The sequence below is a fragment of the Pristiophorus japonicus genome, chromosome 17, assembly GCF_044704955.1.
Source record: "Pristiophorus japonicus isolate sPriJap1 chromosome 17, sPriJap1.hap1, whole genome shotgun sequence".
NCBI lineage: Eukaryota > Metazoa > Chordata > Chondrichthyes > Pristiophoridae > Pristiophorus > Pristiophorus japonicus.
In genome coordinates this window covers 38,557,585-38,574,897 of record NC_091993.1, presented here as the reverse complement: position 1 = coordinate 38,574,897, position 17,313 = coordinate 38,557,585, and the positions used below count along the sequence as shown (strand labels likewise).

The 17,313-nt window shown below is 45.0% G+C and overlaps 1 protein-coding gene across 1 annotated transcript in view; it reads left to right on the top strand.

The window, feature by feature from the left end:
* Window positions 1-16,811, top strand: part of saxo2 (stabilizer of axonemal microtubules 2) — a 111,159-nt gene extending 94,348 nt beyond the window's left edge. The window contains exons 3-4 of the mRNA XM_070859352.1: window positions 7,044-7,246; window positions 15,768-16,811. Of these exons, the coding sequence (XP_070715453.1) occupies window positions 7,044-7,246; window positions 15,768-16,753 (1,189 nt within the window). The 3' untranslated portion in view covers window positions 16,754-16,811. The remainder of the gene's footprint in view (window positions 1-7,043; window positions 7,247-15,767) is intronic.
* Window positions 16,812-17,313: the final 502 nt, after the last annotated feature.

Below are 17,313 nucleotides of genomic sequence, written 5' to 3'. Positions count from 1 at the left end.
ATGCTCTGTGTTTCCTGTACGAGGACACCTAAATCTCTCTGAACACCAGCATTTAATTGTTTCTCAACATTTCAAATATTCCGTTTTTCTATTCTTCCGACCAAAGTGAATAACCTCACTTTTCCCCACATTATACTCCATCTGCCATCTTATTGCCCACTCACTTAACCTGTCTATATCCCTTTGCAGGCTCTTTGTGTCCTGCACACAGCTTACTTTCCCACCTAGCTTTGAATCATCAGCAAGCTTGGATACATTGCCTGCTAACTGGAAAATGACCTGTTCATCCTTGCTCTCTGTTCACTGTGCGTTAATCAATCCTCTAGCCATGCTAATATATTGGGCTCAATTTTTCCCGAGCCCGTTTTCTGGCGTAGTGCCAGAGTTGCACCGCTTAATTAGGTAAATAAATGCGGCTGAAAAAAAATTCCGGAATTTCCCCGATGTTTGGCCTGTAATCTGCAGCCGCGCAGCGTGGCCAGTCGTCTCGGGGGGTGGAGCCTGCGGTCTGCGCTGGAAAAATGAGCCGGGCCTTCTGCGTATGCGCGGGGGGAAAAATTGACGTTCTTGACATCGCTGAAATGGCCACGCATGCGCAGTAGAGCTCAGAGAAAGGCGAATGACAGGCAGTGCTGGCTTGTGGATGGCAGCCATGAGAGGTGGTAACAGGGAATAGACAGTCAGCATCAAGCCACAGGACTCATTTTAGGTCCTTCAAGACTGCTCAGCAGAAGTAAGTAACATCACCACCTAGTTTGGAGACCAGGCTTAAAGGACTCAAGTGAATAGGGAGCGTAATGATGACAGAGAGCAGACATATCGAGAATTTCAATCACAGGAAAGCATTACAGGAAATAATGTTTGACAGTTTAGTGGAAGAGAGAGGGAGAATATGAAATAGCATAGATCAAATTTGAGAGAGGAATGGCATCACGATTACAATACCAGGCAACTGATGCAAGTCTCAACTGAAGTATATCCTTGTAGCCTAAAGAGTTTCACTGCAAATGGAAGCAACAGTGATGCCCTACTGTGCAAGAACAATTCTACTGTTGTTAATTCCTGGATTCTTTTACCTCAATCTGGTTCAGTAAAATTACTGAGTCGAATACCTCTTGTGCTTTGAACAAAGCAGTCTTTATTACCGGCCAGTAAGACCTATCAGACAGAAGATATACTCTCTGGCTAGAGCGTACACACTCCCTACGGATAGGTGAAGTTACATCGTAAAGCGTTAACAGTTATACAGTTTTGAAATCAGATAACAAAATACAAATGGATTGACAGTCTAACTCAGCCACTCATTAGTCAATCTATATGAGATGTTCTTCTTGAAAGCTCAAGTATTGCCTCCAAATGTTTCAATCTAATGGTGTGACTATTTACTGAGACCTTGCAATTCTGCAGATGTATTTCATGTTACAATTATATATTATTGGCAGGATTAGTGACTTGAAACCTTGAGACAGACTGTTAGCTATGCTGATGTTGCACTATTTGCAATCTGACATTCTCCCAGCTATTCTTCCATGGCTTATACATTTTCATATATCCCGTTTACTTTACTGTCCTTAATTCCATATATTCCGTTCAGATATCCACACTGTCTGTAAACTCTCCATTTTACGAGGGGTTGTCTTCGAGCTTGCTCCCTCCCCCGTCGAGCCTCTCCGATCCCAATTGCAGTGCCTTCCCGCTCTGTGGCCCCCGAGTGCATGCCTGCCGGCCAGTTTGCTCCCTACCCCACCGAGCCTCTCCGGTCCCCAAGTGAGTGCCAGTCCCGGACCACTCCGCTTCCTGCCCTGGCCGAATGGCCTCCGATGTACTTACCTTTGTCGATTTTTAACTCTCCGCAAGGGTTTTCTCGAGAGGCCACATACGCTGTATGGTGGATAGAGGTGTACCGATGGATGTGGCGTATTTAGATTTCCAAAAGGCATTCGATAAGGTGCCACACAAAAGGTTACTGCAGAAAATAAAGGTACACGGAGTCAGAGGAAATGTATTCGCATGGATAGAGAATTGGATGGCTAACAGAAAGCAGAGAGTCGGGATAAATGGGTCCTTTTCGGGTTGGAAATCGGTGGTTAGTGGTGTGCCACCGGGATCGGTGCTGGGACCACAACTGTTTACAATATACATAGATGACCTGGAAGAGGGGACAGAGTGTAGTATAACAAAATTTGCAGATGACACAAAGATTAGTGGGAAAGCGGGTTGTGTAGAGGACACAGAGAGGCTGCAAAGAGATTTAGATAGGTTAAGCGAATGGGCTAAGGTTTGGCAGATGGAATACAATGTCGGAAAATGTGAGGTCATCCACCTTGGAAAAAAAAACAGTAAAAGGGAATATTATTTGAATGGAGAGAAATTACAACATGCTGCGGTGCAGAGGGACCTGGGAGTCCTTGTGCATGAATCCCAAAAAGTTAGTTTGTAGGTGCAGCAGGTAATTAGGAAGGCGAATGGAATGTTGGCTTTCATTGCGAGAGGGATGGAGTACAAAAGCAGGGAGGTCCTGCTGCAACTGTATAATGTATTGGTGAGGCCGCACCTGGACTACCCCGCATGCAGTTTTGGTCACCTTACTTAAGGAAGGATATACTAGCTTTGGAGCGGGTACAGAGATGATTCACTAGGCTGATTCCGGAGATGAGCGGGTTACCTTATGATGATAGGTTGAGTAGACTGGGTCTTTACTCATTGGAGTTCAGAAGGATGAGGGGTGATCTTATAGAAACATTGAACATAATGAAAGGGATAGACAAGATAGAGGCAGAGAGGTTGTTTCCACTGGTTGGGGAGACTAGAACTAGGGGGCACAGCCTCAAAATATGGGGGAGCCAATTTAAAACCGAGTTGAGAAGGAATTTCTTCTCCCAGTGGGTTGTGAATCTGTGGAATTCTCTGCCCAAGGAAGCAGTTGAGGCTTGCTCATTGAATGTATTCAAGTCACAGATAGACAGATTTTTAACCAATAAGGGAATTAAGGGTTATGGGGAGCGGGTGGGTAAGTGGAGCTGAGTCCACGGCCAGATCAGCCATGATCTTTTTGAATGGCGGAGCAGGCTCGAAGGACTAGATGGCCTACTCCTGTTCCTAATTCTTATGTTCTTATGTTCTAAGTAGAAATGGAGTAACTATGGCCCCAAGTTTCACCATGATTTGCTCCTGATTTTTAGGAGCAACTGGTGTAGAACGGAATATCTTAGAAATCGGAATTCTCGCCATTTAGTTTGCTCCAGTTCTAGTCAGTTAGAACAGTTTCACTTTGGAACAGAATTTTTTTTTCAAAAGGGGGCGTGTCCGGCCACTTACGCTGTTTTCAAAGTTTCGTCAGTGAAAACTTACTCCAAACTAACTTAGGATGGAGTAAGTGAAGATTTTTGTACGCTCGAAAAAACCTTGTCTACACTTTAGAAAATCAGGCGTAGGTTACAAATCAGGCGTAGGGAATGGGGATGGGGGGCGTTTAAAGGGAAGTTTACAAACATTAAACACTTCAGTTTTACAAATAAAGAGCCATCATCAATAATAAATGATAAAAACATCAATAAATCAACCAATAAATTAATCAAAAAAATTAATAAGAAATAATTTTTCAAAAAATCAATAAATAAAACATTTTCTACTTACCGACTGCAGCACCGGGAGCCCTCCAACAGCGTGCTGGGATGCCCCCCCCCCTCCCCCCACCCCAGTGTGTCTCTGTCAGTGTCTCTAATTCTCTGTCTGTCTGTATGTGTGTCTCTCATTCTCTGTCTGTCAGTGTCTGTGTTTCTGACAGAGAGGGGAGGGGGAGGGGGAGGAGGGGGGTAGAGGGAGAGAGGGGGGAGCAGAGGGAGGGATGGGGGAGAAGGGGAGGGGGAGGGGGGGAGGAGGAGAAGGGGGAAGGGGGGAGGAGGAGAAGGGGAAGTGGGGGAGGAGGAAAAGGGGGGGAAAGGAGAGGTGGGGGAAAGGAGAAGGGGGAAAGGAGAGGGGGGAAAGGAGATGGGGGGGAAGGGGAAGGGGGAGGGAGGCTGAACGGGCCCAAGACTTCGGGCAGGGCCCGTCCCCAGCACCAGATTTACAGGTAGGTGGCATTGGGTCGGGTCGGGATCGCAAGTCGGGTCGGGGGGAGCGCGGGTCGGGGGGGTGGTGGGAGGGAGGTCGGTTCGGTTCGGGTCGGGGGGAGAGAGGGAGAGGGAGGTCAGGTCGGGGGAATGAAGGTCAGGTTGGGTCCAGTCGGCGGGGGGGGGGGGGAAGCGGGAGTCGGGTCGGTGTCGGGTCGAGTCCGGAGGCAGGGGGCGGGCGGGGGGGAAGCGGGAGTCGGGTCGGGTTCAGTCCGGGGGGTCGGATCAGGTCTGGTCCGGGGGCGGGGGGGGGGGTGGGGGGGAAGCGGGAGTCCGAGTCGGTGTTGGGGTCGGGGTCGGGTCCGGTCCAGGGGTGGGGTGGGGGGGGAGTCGGGTCCGGTCCGGGGCGGGGGGGTGGGGGCGGGAGTCGGGTCGGTCCGGTCCAGGGGTGGGGGTGGGTGAAGCGGGAGTCGGGTCGGTGTCGGGTCCGGTCCGGAGGCGGGGGGGGGGGAAGCGGGAGTCGAGTCGGGTCGGGAAGAAGCAGGAGCTGGCCGTGGGAGGAGCCTTATTCACGCAGCCCCGGTGAGGCCATTTGGCCAGGGCTAGGGGCTGTGTGCTTCGGCCCCTCCCACACAGTTTTGGGCGCCTGGAGCTACTGCACATGCGCGCCCACTGTAGCGCGCATGTGCAGAGGTTCCGGCACTGTTTTCAGCGCAGGGACCTGGCTCCGCCTCCTACAGCTCGTGCTGCACCGCGCTGAGCTGCAAACTACCTGCAGGGAGCTGGAGAATCTGGAAGTTTTTTTTAGGCGCACTTTGTGGCGTGAAAAATGGCCATCCAGGTCGGGACTGCGCCGTTCTAGGCGCGTCTTGAAACTTGGGCCAAAGTTGCCTAAATGGCCAGAATTGGCGTAGGTGGCTGAGAAAAAAAAAACTTACCTAAAAAAAACGTAACTAAATGAGTTACACTAGTGCAAATTGATTGGGGAAACTGGGGTTTTTTAAGTTAGGCCAGAAAAAGCAGCCCACTCCAAAACAAACGGCGCAAATACTGGGGAAAATTGAGCCCAATACCCCAAATCCTTTGAGCCCTTATCTTGCATAGCAATCTTTTATGTGACATCTTATTGAATGCCTTTTAGAAATCTAAATATACTACATCCACTGGTTCCCTTTTATCTACTCTGCTATTTACATTCTCAAAAAACTCTAATACATTTGTTAAACATGATTTTCCTTTCATAAATCCATGTTGACTCTGCCTAATCATATTAGGATTTTCTAAGTGCCCTGTTACTACTTCCTTGATAATGTATTCTAGCATTTTCCTAATGACTGATGTCAGCTTAACTGACCTATAGTTCCCTGTTTTCTCTCTCCCTCCTTTCTTGAATAGTGGGGTTACTCTCCCCTCATACCTATGTAATTGGCTTTATTTAAGTTTAATACTCTCGTTTTCAACTGAAGTATGTCACTCTCAAACTCAATGTGAAATTTTAACATATTATCACTCTTCCCTAAGAGGATCCTTTACTATGAGATTAAGAACATAAGAACATAGGAAATAGGAACAGGAGTAGACCATATGGCCCCTTGAGCCTGCTCCGCTATTCAATACGATTGTGGCTGATTTGATCATGGACTCAGCTCCACTTCCCCGCCCACTCCCCATAACCCCTTATCCCCTTATCGATTAAGAAACCGTCTATTTCTAATTAACCCTCTCTCATTATGCAATACAAAATCTAAAACAGCCTGTTCTCTGCTTGGTTCCATAATGTATTGTTCTAGGAAACTGTCCCAAATGCATTCCATAATATTATTAGCTATATCCCCCCAATTTGGTATCATTTGCCAATTTTGAGGCCATACCTTCAATTCCAGAGTCCAAATCATTTATGTATATGATAAACAACAATGTTCCAGCATGGATCCCTGGGAGACATCACTTCCCCATTCTGCCAGTCTGAGAAACTTCCCTTGCCAAGAAATGGTGATTAGAAAGCTGGCTAACTGCTTGGGAGGCGTGAAACTGGCCAGAAGTGCAAATAGAGTTTCCACATCTGGTTTCCACAGGAATTCGAGAGGCATGAATCCGATCAGAGGGACCTCGGATAGGGCATTTTAATTGGCAGGTGCTACTCATACCCAGATGTGGATGAACTTTAATATTTATTTTTAAATGAGGAAATATACTTCCTGGTGATTTCATGCATGGAGATTCATTTGTGCAGTATATTCTCTCTCCTATCATGTATATATGGCTATTTGCATAACCTTACTATTTTCACTTCTAATTCATTACTAATATTTCTCTGTGTAAGTACAAAGCTTTGGCATATGTATCTTTTATAAGTATAACTTTCTTTCTTGCATATATTTCCAATTAATTATGCTGCTATTTATTATCATTTATTTAATAAATAATAATTATGCTCTTGCTTTTGCACTTTTCATTTAAGTCGATTATCGGTTTCTGAGCCTCCTACCATGTCCCCTTAAGTAGAAGAGACAGTGCTACTGTCTGTCATGCATTGCCATGCCAAGTGACTTTTTGCATGCCAGGGGACTGCCTTACCCACCAAAAATAATGCTTGCATCGTTTCATCACTGTGCCAATCAGGGCGTCATTGGTAAAACAGCCTTTTCTGTGCTCGTGTTCATGCATTGTTTCCAACAATTAGATTCTTACTGGTTGAATGGCTCACTGGCTGTTTGAAAAGCATGAAAAGATTATTATTGCAGATGAGTCATGATTGGATGCAATTTTTTCATTTGCGCTAAAAAGACTGCATTCTCATAAATTTTACGTTGGATAGCTGAGTGCTCCGTGATTACATTGCCGTTTTGTGCATATTGGTGAGAAACACTCTTTTCTCCATTTTTAGAAATGTCAGGCCATACTATGCATTTGCCAAAGAAATTATTAAGAGGTTAAAGCAATAAAGATGTTACTTTGCTGTAACGTTCGATCTTATTTCCTTATCTTCAGAACAGATTATATACCTCATGAAATTACACGTCGACAAGGGCGTTTGCAGGACGAGTACAGACCAAAATCTGGTGAGATAGACCACCATACAACCTACAAGACAGACTACAGCCCCCACAAAATTAAGCCTGCAGAAAGTATGCGCCCTCCACAGTCAAAACCTGGGAAAGGAGGGAAAGTAGACACTGTACCAACATACAAAGGTAAATTATAACATTATTGGAATGTTTTTGTTTCATTGCTAATCTCAGCCTCAATAAAGCCAACACACTTGCACTGCAATAAATACCGGGAAGCCTTTACACAAATGGGTACGATAATGTGAAGGTTATGACACTGGGCTAGCAACCGAGAGATGATGGCTGGGATTTTGCCAACAGAGGTGAGTTTGATGCGGGTGGCATCGGTGCAGCGTGGGAAACCCGCTCCAAAGTGCAATCCATCCTCTCCCTTCAATCTTCTCTGGCTGGGGCTTGTCCATGGCCTGCCCTGCGGATTTCCCGGTCCAACTGGAAGTGGGTCTGATGATGTCATCTCATGACACGTCATCAGCCGGTTTCCATAAAGGGACCATGAACAATTTTTTTATTCACAGTTCTGACAGATCTGTCACGTTATTATTTAAATGGAGAAAGATTACAAAGTGCTGCAGTACAGCGGGACCTGGGGTGCTTGTACATGAAACACAAAAGGTTAGTATGCAGGTACAGCAAGTGATCAGGAAGGCCAATGGAATCATGACCTTTATTGCAAAGGGGATGGAGTATAAAAGCAGGGAAATCTTGCTACAGTTGTATAGGGTATTGGTGAGGCCACACATGGAATACTGCGCGCAGTTTTGGTTTCCATATTTACGAAAGGATATACTTGCTTTGGAGGCAGTTCAGAGAAGGTTCACTAGGTTGATTCCGGGGATGAGGGGGTTGACTTATGAGGAAAGGTTGAGTAGGTTGGGCTTCTACTCATTGTAATTCAGAAGAATGAGAAGTGATCTTATCAAAACGTATAAGATTATGAGGGGGCTTGACAAGGTGAATGCAGAGAGGATGTTTCCACTGATGGGGGAGACTCGAACTAGAGGGCATGATCTTAGAATAAGGGGCCGCTCATTTAAAACTGAGATGAGGAGAAATTTCTTCTCTCAGAGGCTTGCGTATCTGTGGAATTCGCTGCCTCAGAGAGCTGTGGAAGCTGGGTTATTGAATAAATTTATGACAGAAATAGACAGTTTCTTAAACGATAACGGAATGAGGGATTATGGGGAGCGGGCAGGGAAGTGGAGCTGAGTCCGTGATCGGATTAGCCATGATCTTATTGAATGGCGGAGCAGGCTCGAGGGGCCGTATGGCCAACTCCTGCTCCTATTTCTTATGTTCTTATGTCAGTCTTTTGCAGCATTGAGCTACTGCAAACACTGACAAACACTGCACAAAGGTGTACGGCTGCACCCAGACTCTCCCATGACTCCCTCCCGATGCTCATGGAGGGAGTCACAGCATGCAGGGATTTTTCTCTTCCACTCCAATGGACGGAAGAAACACCTTCAGGAGACCGCAGCCTAGTTGCAAATTGCACAGGAGGGCACAAGCAGGGATGTCGTCTGGAGGAGCTGGCTGCAGTGGCGCAAACCTTTCAATGATCTCAGTAGATCATGAAACGTTACTGCAAAGTCACTGTCAACCTCATTCTGCTCTGCCACTCATCACATCCCCATCACTCTGCCTTCCCTACTCTACCCCTGCATATCCTTACTCACACCAACTTACCTTGCACCTCCACCTATCCCTCTCTCTCTCTCTCTCTCTCTCTCTATCTACATTATCAGCTCCCCATCTCACTAGCCACCCCTCACACTCACCCTCATCCTTGTCCAATCATACCAACTAACAACACACAAGGTAGACACTTGAGTCCTTTAGCCAATGTTCATATATAGTTAATGTATTGTCAAACATTGATATCTTTATTTTCAGGACTTTGCGTTCTTGGACAGATTTGTGGGCACCTTTGGAAATGGCTTAGTGAGTTGCAGTGAACGGTGAGACATAAGGGCCCCCACCGCCCCCACAATGGTGATGAGTGTGAAAGGAATGGGTTGGGCATTGCAAGGATGCTTTATGGAGCTGGTGTGAGGTGGTGCCAACCTGGTGCATCAGGATGTACAGCGTGAAGTGAAGTAAATGTGGCCATGGTGAGGCCATCCCTGGCCCACCGGGCAGCAATGTGGTCGGGTGCTGATGACCTGTGTACTGTGAAGTATCAGGTGACTGTGGAGAAGGTTACTGTTGTTGGTAATGATGCTGGTGTGTTTAGTGATGTTGGTGTTGGTGCTGATTGTGGTGTGGATTCTAAGGACCAAGTGAGATTTTTTCAAGGGAACCAATGCTGCTAGAATAGATGGCAGGTGAGGTTGAGATGACAGATGCGCCCTGTCATGGTGAGTGAAGTTGCTCCATGGAGGTGACAGTTAATAGAGAGTTCACTTCCAAATTGCATACAGCTCAAAAATCTCTTCCAAAGCTTCTGACATTAGAAAGTGAACAGCTGTGAAATGGTAGCTTTTATACCACTTCTGCAGCTGTCAACTAGCCAAAGCAATAGAGAGTCACTGAGAACCCGACTCCACTTACCTGGCATGACACCCAAGGCACGGCAAACCCGTCAAAAGGTTGGTAAAATTGTAAGTGCCTGCTTTTAAGCCTCTTAACTAGCAATTAAGTACCTGCCCCGCCGCTTGCTGTCGGGTCTGCTATCCGAACGCAAATCTGACCGCTGAGAAACTCACACGGAGGCGGGTTCAAAGCGGGATCCTGTCCGCTGTCAATCAGAGCCATTTTGACAGTGGGCCCGCCTCCAAACTGCACTCACAGGGCTGGAAAGATTCCGGCCGATGAGTTCGAATCTTGCCATGGCAAGTTGTGAAAGTGACTTCATAAAATCGGGAAATTTGTGGACTTGCATCAAAAAAATGACCATGAAGCTGTCATATTTTCCTAAAAACTCAACTGGATTACTAAGCCCCTTCAGGGAAAGAAACTTACCAGGTTTGTGGATGAGGGCAGGGACTGCAGGGAGGATGAGCAAACTGACCACAGCACCATGGTACAGGGGGCCATTCATGTGGGGGTAGTAAAAAGAAATGTTGCAGTGGTAGGGGACAGTGTCATTAGGGGATAGATACTGTTCTCTGCAGCTGAGAGTGTGAGTCCCGAAGGTTGAGTTGCCTGCCTGAATTACCGTTTCCCAACCCGAAAATGACCCATTTATCCCGACTCTCTGTTTTCTGTTAATTAGCCAATCCGCTATCCATGCTAATATATTACCACCATCCTCGTGAGCTCTTATCTTGCGCAGTAACATTTTATGCGGCACCTTATCGAATACCTTCTGGAAATCCAAATACACCACATCCATTGGTTCCCCCTTATCCACCCTGCTCGTTATATCCTCATAGAACTCCAGAAAATTTGTCAAACATGATTTCCCTTTCATAAAACCATGCTGATTCTGCTTAACTGTATTATGCTTTTCCAAATGTCCTGCTACTGCTTCTTTAATAATGGACTCCAGCATTTTCCCAACGACAGATGTTAGGCTAACTGGTCTATAGTTTCCTGTTTTTTGTCTGCCTCCTTTTTTAAATAGGGCGTTACATTTGCAGCTTTTAAAATCTGCTGGGACCTCTCCAGAGTCCAGGAATTTTTGGTAGATTACAACCAATGCATCCAATATCTCTGCAGTCACTTTTTTAAAGACCCTAGGATGCAGGCCATTAGGTCCAGGGGGCTTGTCCACCTTTAGTCCCATGTTTTTACAGAGTAGTTTTTCTTTAGTGATAGTGATTGTTTTAAGTTCCTCCCTCCCTGTAGCCCCTCAATTATCTATTATTGAGATGTTTTTAGTGTCTTCTACCGTGAATACAATGGGCTAGAACCTCCACTCTTGTGCTTATCGCCCAAAAATGGGCGTTATTTCTGGCGTGGGCGGTAAAAATGGGTTTTCAGATCGCCGGCTTCTCGCCCATTCTCAAAGCACCTAGTCTCCATTTTTGAAAATGGGCGTTACCGCGAGCGATATGAAATGGGCGGTAGTGTTAAATTTTTTTGACCTTCTGCCATAAAGTGTGGCCGTCCTTAGCAACGGCATGGCAATGCTCGATTCCTGCGATTCAGGAGGCCAAAGGTCATCATGACATGCGCAGAAAAGGAGACAGAGAGAGAGGAAGCTCAGAGGCACTGAAAGCGTGTGTGGCTGTGGTGTGTGAGGCACGACGGAGATTCACCAGTAGCAAAAAGCCCACTAAGCACCATGAACATAGTTGGCACCGAGTTTTTGTCCAACAAATAAGATATACTATGGAAGGGATGGAGGAGGCCCTGGAGCTGGTAGCCAGGAACACTGATGGCAGAGGGCTTCCAGCGGTCCCGAGGCGCGGCACTGCACCCCAAGGTGCCGCACCCCCATTGCCAACCACACATGAGAGCCAGCAGCAACATCTTGCTTCTGGCTCAGAGCACGTTCCCACCTTGGAACCGTCCTCTCCTGTATCTGTCCAAGCAGCGGATTGGCCGTTCCCCCTCCCCCACCAATGAAACATCGCCTGAGGAGCTCCTTACCCAGGCGGGGAAGAGGAAGGGGTAGAGTTGGGGAGGAAAAGTGGGGGGAAGGGCGGAGGGAAGGGTTGATTTGTACAGAAATACTGATGATTTCAAACAAATGTTTGGTTTAAATGTTTTTTATTTAATAAAACCTTATAGCGCATTGGCTCAGATAGCTGCATCGTTACACGCTGGTGATTCCTTAACATCAAAGGGTATAATTACACTTAACTTCAATCAACTTAAACTTTAACTGTCACCAAGGTGATACACACCCAGCAGTATGTCAGCCTTGTAAATAACACCAACATTCTTTCAGGCAAAGCGATCATTGGTGAGCTCCTGACGTAAGGCCCTTATGGCTATCATGCCACCATGGGCCCTTCCATGCAGTCTACAGGGGGGCGGGGGCATGGCTTCAGCATCAGCCTGATTGTCTGGGATGATGTCATGTCTGTCTCCTCGTCCTCCTCTTCCTCTGGTGAAGTGAACTGTCAGACTCATCAGGCAATTCTTGGCCCCTCCTGATAACCAAGTTGTGCAGCATGGCGCCAAGCAACCAGCATTGACCTTGTGGCTGATTGTTAAACCAATCAGATACAGTGCTCTCACGCAGGATGTGAGCATCATGGATGTTGCCCGGAAATTGAGCATTCACTGCTAGTATAATTTGCTGGTGGTCGACAACCAGTTGGACATTCAAGGGGTGGAATCCCTTGCGGTTCCTGAAAACCTCAGCATCCTGAAAAGGTGCCCGCATCGCGATATTCGTACAGTCTATTGCTCCTGCACCTTGAGGAAGTTTGCAATTCTGGTGAATCCTAGAGCCCTCTCACTCTGTGCCTCCCTGGTCATAGGGAAGCTGATCAAGTCCCCCTTGCATGCGTACTGGGCTTCATTGACCTGTCTAATGCAGCGATATGTGGCATGCTGAGAAAGCCCGCAAATGTTTCCAGCTGTGGCCTGAAAAGAACCCGAGGCCGAGAACGACAGTGTCGCAGTGTCTTTGACCTCGACGGACAGTGCAGTACTGATGATGCTGGCAGGCTGCAGATCTGACCGTATCAGCTGGCATATCTCAGTGATAACCTCTTTGTGGAAGCGCAGTCTCCGAAGGCAGGTGGTGTTGGGCAAGTCTGTCACGTCTTACATTGGGCACATAATGCAGTGGAGCATTGCTTCGGCGATGTTGAGTCTGCTGCATGTAATTGGTCACCAAAAGAGGGTGAGAAAGGACAGGCCCCCATTGCAGTAGCTCTCTATTTTCCACCGATTGGTCACAAACAAGGAATGTCCCGACGAAGACACCTATTCAATTCCAATCGGTCACTGTATGGTTAAGATGTTTGTAGAGATGTTCATATCAACTCCAACGACCTGCAGAGGACATAGAAACATAGAAAATAGGTACCGGAGTAGGCCATTCGGCCCTTCGATCATGTAACTTCAGTTCCCAATTCCTGTTTCCTCTCCATACCCCTTGATCCCTTTAGCCATAAGGGCCACATCTAACTCCCTTTTGAATATATCAAATGAACTGGCCTCAACAACTTTCTGTGGTAGAGAATTCCACAGGTTCACAATTCTCTGAGTGAAGAAGTTTCTCCTCATCTCGGTCCTAAATGGTTTCTTGTTAGACTGTAACCCCTGGTTCTGGACTTCCCCAACATCGGGAACATTCTTTCTGCATCTAACCTGTCCAATCCCGTCAAAATTTTATATGTTTCTATGAGATCCCCTCTCATTCTTCTAAATTCCAGTGAATATAAGCCTAGTCGATCCAGTCTTTCTTCAAATGTCAGTCCTGCCATCCCGGGAATCAGTCTGGTGCACCTTTGCTGCACTCCCTCAATAGCAAGAATGTCCTTCCTCAGATTAAGAGACCAAAACTGTACACAATATTCAAAGTGTGGCCTCACCAAGACCCTGTACAACTGCAGTAAGACCTCCCTGCTCCTATACTCAAAACCTCTCGCTATGAGGGCCAACATGCCATTTGCCTTCTTCACCACCTGCTGTACCTGCATGCCAACTTTCAATGACTGATGTACCATGACATCCGAACTCCACCAAGGTTGAAGCATAGCAGCCTTTTAAATGATGCGACATGTGATCTAGAACATGGTGTCCATAACACTGTGATTAGTTCCGGTTAGTTCCACTTTTTCTGGGTGGATTTTCTGGGCGATATGTGTGCGAGGTGGTGCAATTGACGCTGGGCGATCTCATGGTCACTAGTTTCGGTAAATTTGCTCTTTACAACAAAAAAAAGAGTGGGCGGGCGTTAATGTTGAATCTTGGCATTAAATCAGTGCAGAAAGTAGCGCTGGGCAATATTCCGGGCGTTGATTTCGCCCATTCTGATGATTCCGCCCCAAAAAATTGGGCGGGCGGTAATGGTAATATTTTTTCCCAGCGTTAAGCACATGCGGTAAGTAATGCTGGACGATAAGTTTCTGAAAAATGCCTATCAGTTTCCATTTTGTGCCAAAATGGGCGCTATAAGGGCGTTATACATCATTTCAGCGGTAAAATGGGCATTAAGTGAGCATTAAGCAAGCAAAAAAAGTGGAGTTTCTAGCCCAATATATTTGTTCAAAGACTCTGCCATTTCCCTGTTCCCAATTATTAATTTCCCAGTCTCATCTCTAAGGGACCAATGTTTACTTTAGCTCCTCTCTTCCTTTTTATATACCTGTAGAAGCTCTTACTGTCTGTTTTTATATTTCTTGCTAGTTTACTCTCATAATCTATCTTCACCCTCTATTATTTTTTTAGTCGTCCTTTGCTGCTTTAGAAAAATTTCTCAATCCCCTGGCCTCTCACTAATCTTTGTAATATTGTATGCCTTTGTTTTCAATTTGATACCATCCTTAACTTCCTTAGTTAGCCACGGATGGTTCATCCTTCTCTTAGAGTCTTTCTTTCTGACTGGAATATATCTTTGTTGAGAGTTATGAAATATCTCCTTAAATGTCTGCCACTGCTTATTGACTGCCTTACTCTTTCATCTATTTTGCCAGTCCACATTTGCCAACTCTGTCTTCATACCTTTGTAATTGCCTTTATTTAAATTCAGGACACTAGTTTGAGACCCAAGTTTCTCAACCTCAACTTCAATTTGAAATTCTTTCATGCTATGTTCACTCTTCCCTCGTAGATCCTTTACTATGAGATCATTAATTAATTCTGTCTCATTACACATTACCAGATCTAAAATAACTTGCTCCCTGGTTGGTTCTAAGAAACCATCCCGAATATACTCTATGAACTTGTCCTCAAGGCTACCTTCGCCAATTTGATTTGTCTAACCTATATGAAGATTAAAATTGCCCATGATTATTGCAGTACCTTTCTTACAAGCCCCCGTTATTTCTTAATTTATACTCTGTCCTACTGTTAGGGGGCCTATAGACTACTCCCACCGGTGACTTCTTTCCCTTATGTTTCTTATCTCCACCAAAACTGATTCTACATCTTGATCTTCTGAGCCAACATCATTTCTCACTACTGCACTGATCTCATCCTTTATAAACAGAGCTACCCCACCTCCTTTTCCTTTCTGCCGATCCTTCTGAAATGTAAAATACCCCTGAATATTCAGTTCCCAGCATTGGTCACCTTGCAATCACATCTCTGTAATAAATCTGATATTGTTTGAAAGCTAATATTTATGTATTATTACATGCAGACAACTCCATAGAATCATAGAATCGTAGAAGGAGGTCATTTTCGCCCATCGTGTCGGTACCGGCCGACAAAGAGCTATCCGGCCTAATCCCAGTTTTCAGCAGTTGGTCTGTAGCCCTGTAGGTTATAGCACCTCAAGTGGACATCCAAGTACTTTTTAAATGTGGTGAGGGCTCCTGCCTCTACCACCCTTTCAGCAATGAGTTCTGTGTGAGGGTGAAGATAATTCTTTAGCATTGTGATTGATGAACATTGTCATCTCCCCACCTCCAATTTTCTTTAATGCTGTTATAAAAATTAACAGGGCATGATATGTCAATTCGCTCACACTTTTGTAAAATAGTAATGGTAATTCCCATTTCTGTTAGCTTAAAAGTATTGTCCAATATATTTATGAAGTCATAAGCTAAGAAAATTAGCACTTTTTTTTTTAAAGATGATTACCGACAATGGGAGATTCCCAAAAGGAAGCCTAAAATACAACAAGGTTACTGCCCTCCGTCAGCACGGTTTGGAAATCCATCTACATTCCAAGATGACTATGGTCCCAAGAGATATTCACTAAGGGAGAGTTTCAGACCACCCAATGTCCCTAACATATCTGATGTCCCGTTTGATGGTCTAACAAATCACAAAATCTCTTATGTTCCTCATTTGCTGGGGGATCGTTATGTTAGACCACGAGATGAATACAAATCAAATGACAAACCTTTTGAAGGTCTCACCACTCATCGCCATGATTACAGGGGGACACATGGAGATCCTACTAAAAGCTTCAAACCCGAGCAAAGTAAGCTAGGGTCAGATGTGCCCTTTGAAGGCAGCTCAGAATTCCGTGACCGTTATCAGCCATGGCCTGTTACCTTGCCATATGTCCACAAGCATCCAGATTACGTGCCACCTGATGGTCCAATGGATTTGAATAGCACTTCCCACCTTGATTATGTTGGACATAAAGTCAAGCCACCTGCTCCATTTAGACCTGCAAGTGCAAGAAAGGTCCATGCTCCCTTCCAAGGGAATACTACAATGAAAGATGACTTCAAACAATGGGATGTAAAGAAGACAGAGATGATCAAAAGGGGTGAAGAAATGCTTATACCGAGTGCAAAGTTTGATGACTTAACAACCTTTAAAGCTAATTATGTCTCTCATCCAATTAATCCAACGCAAAGCTTCAGACCAACAGATCTTCCTCTACATAGTAAAACACCATTTGATGCTGGAACCTTGTATCGTATTGAGTATACACCAAAAAAACTGGAAATCTGTCCAGCAAGTTATCCTACTCCACCGGGCTATGTCTATGAAAACACTGATTCGCGCGGTCATAAATTCTTCCACAAGGTAACAGCATCAGAAGAAAATCTGACGGTGCCAAATGAAATGCATCTCCCAAAAGAAGTGGCTGTCGCATCCTAAAGTCTTTAAGTGCAAACTCTGATGTTAATTATGTTGTTTTCCTCAGAAATACCAAACCTATACAGATTGTGTAATTCAAATTGCAATTCCTTTGTGTTATTCTGAAAAAAAGCAGTGACATAGAATTTTTTTCTCCCCCGAATCACAATTCATTATGCTAACAGGGAATATGTATATGAGAAGCATGTCTATTATATTTAATGACTTCATTAATGAAAGTATATTAAAAATATCAGAAGCAACATATTTTTTCAATTTAAATTCAGATGTTTATTTTTAAAAATTGGATTGTTGGTATATTTAAAACAGACACGACAAAGTCTCTTTAATGTGGCTGATTTCTTACATTGTACATCACTGAGTATATATAATTGCCACTATCCATTCAATGACAGCACATTCGAGCACTTATTTTAAAATCCTGAAAATTGCCCTGCTTGTAATTAACCATATAATTTAGGTATTTCATAACTTTACAATGAACAAAACCAAGCTCCTATCTTTAGATTATTAATCACAATGAAAAATATAATCTCAATATATTATAATACCCCTATTCA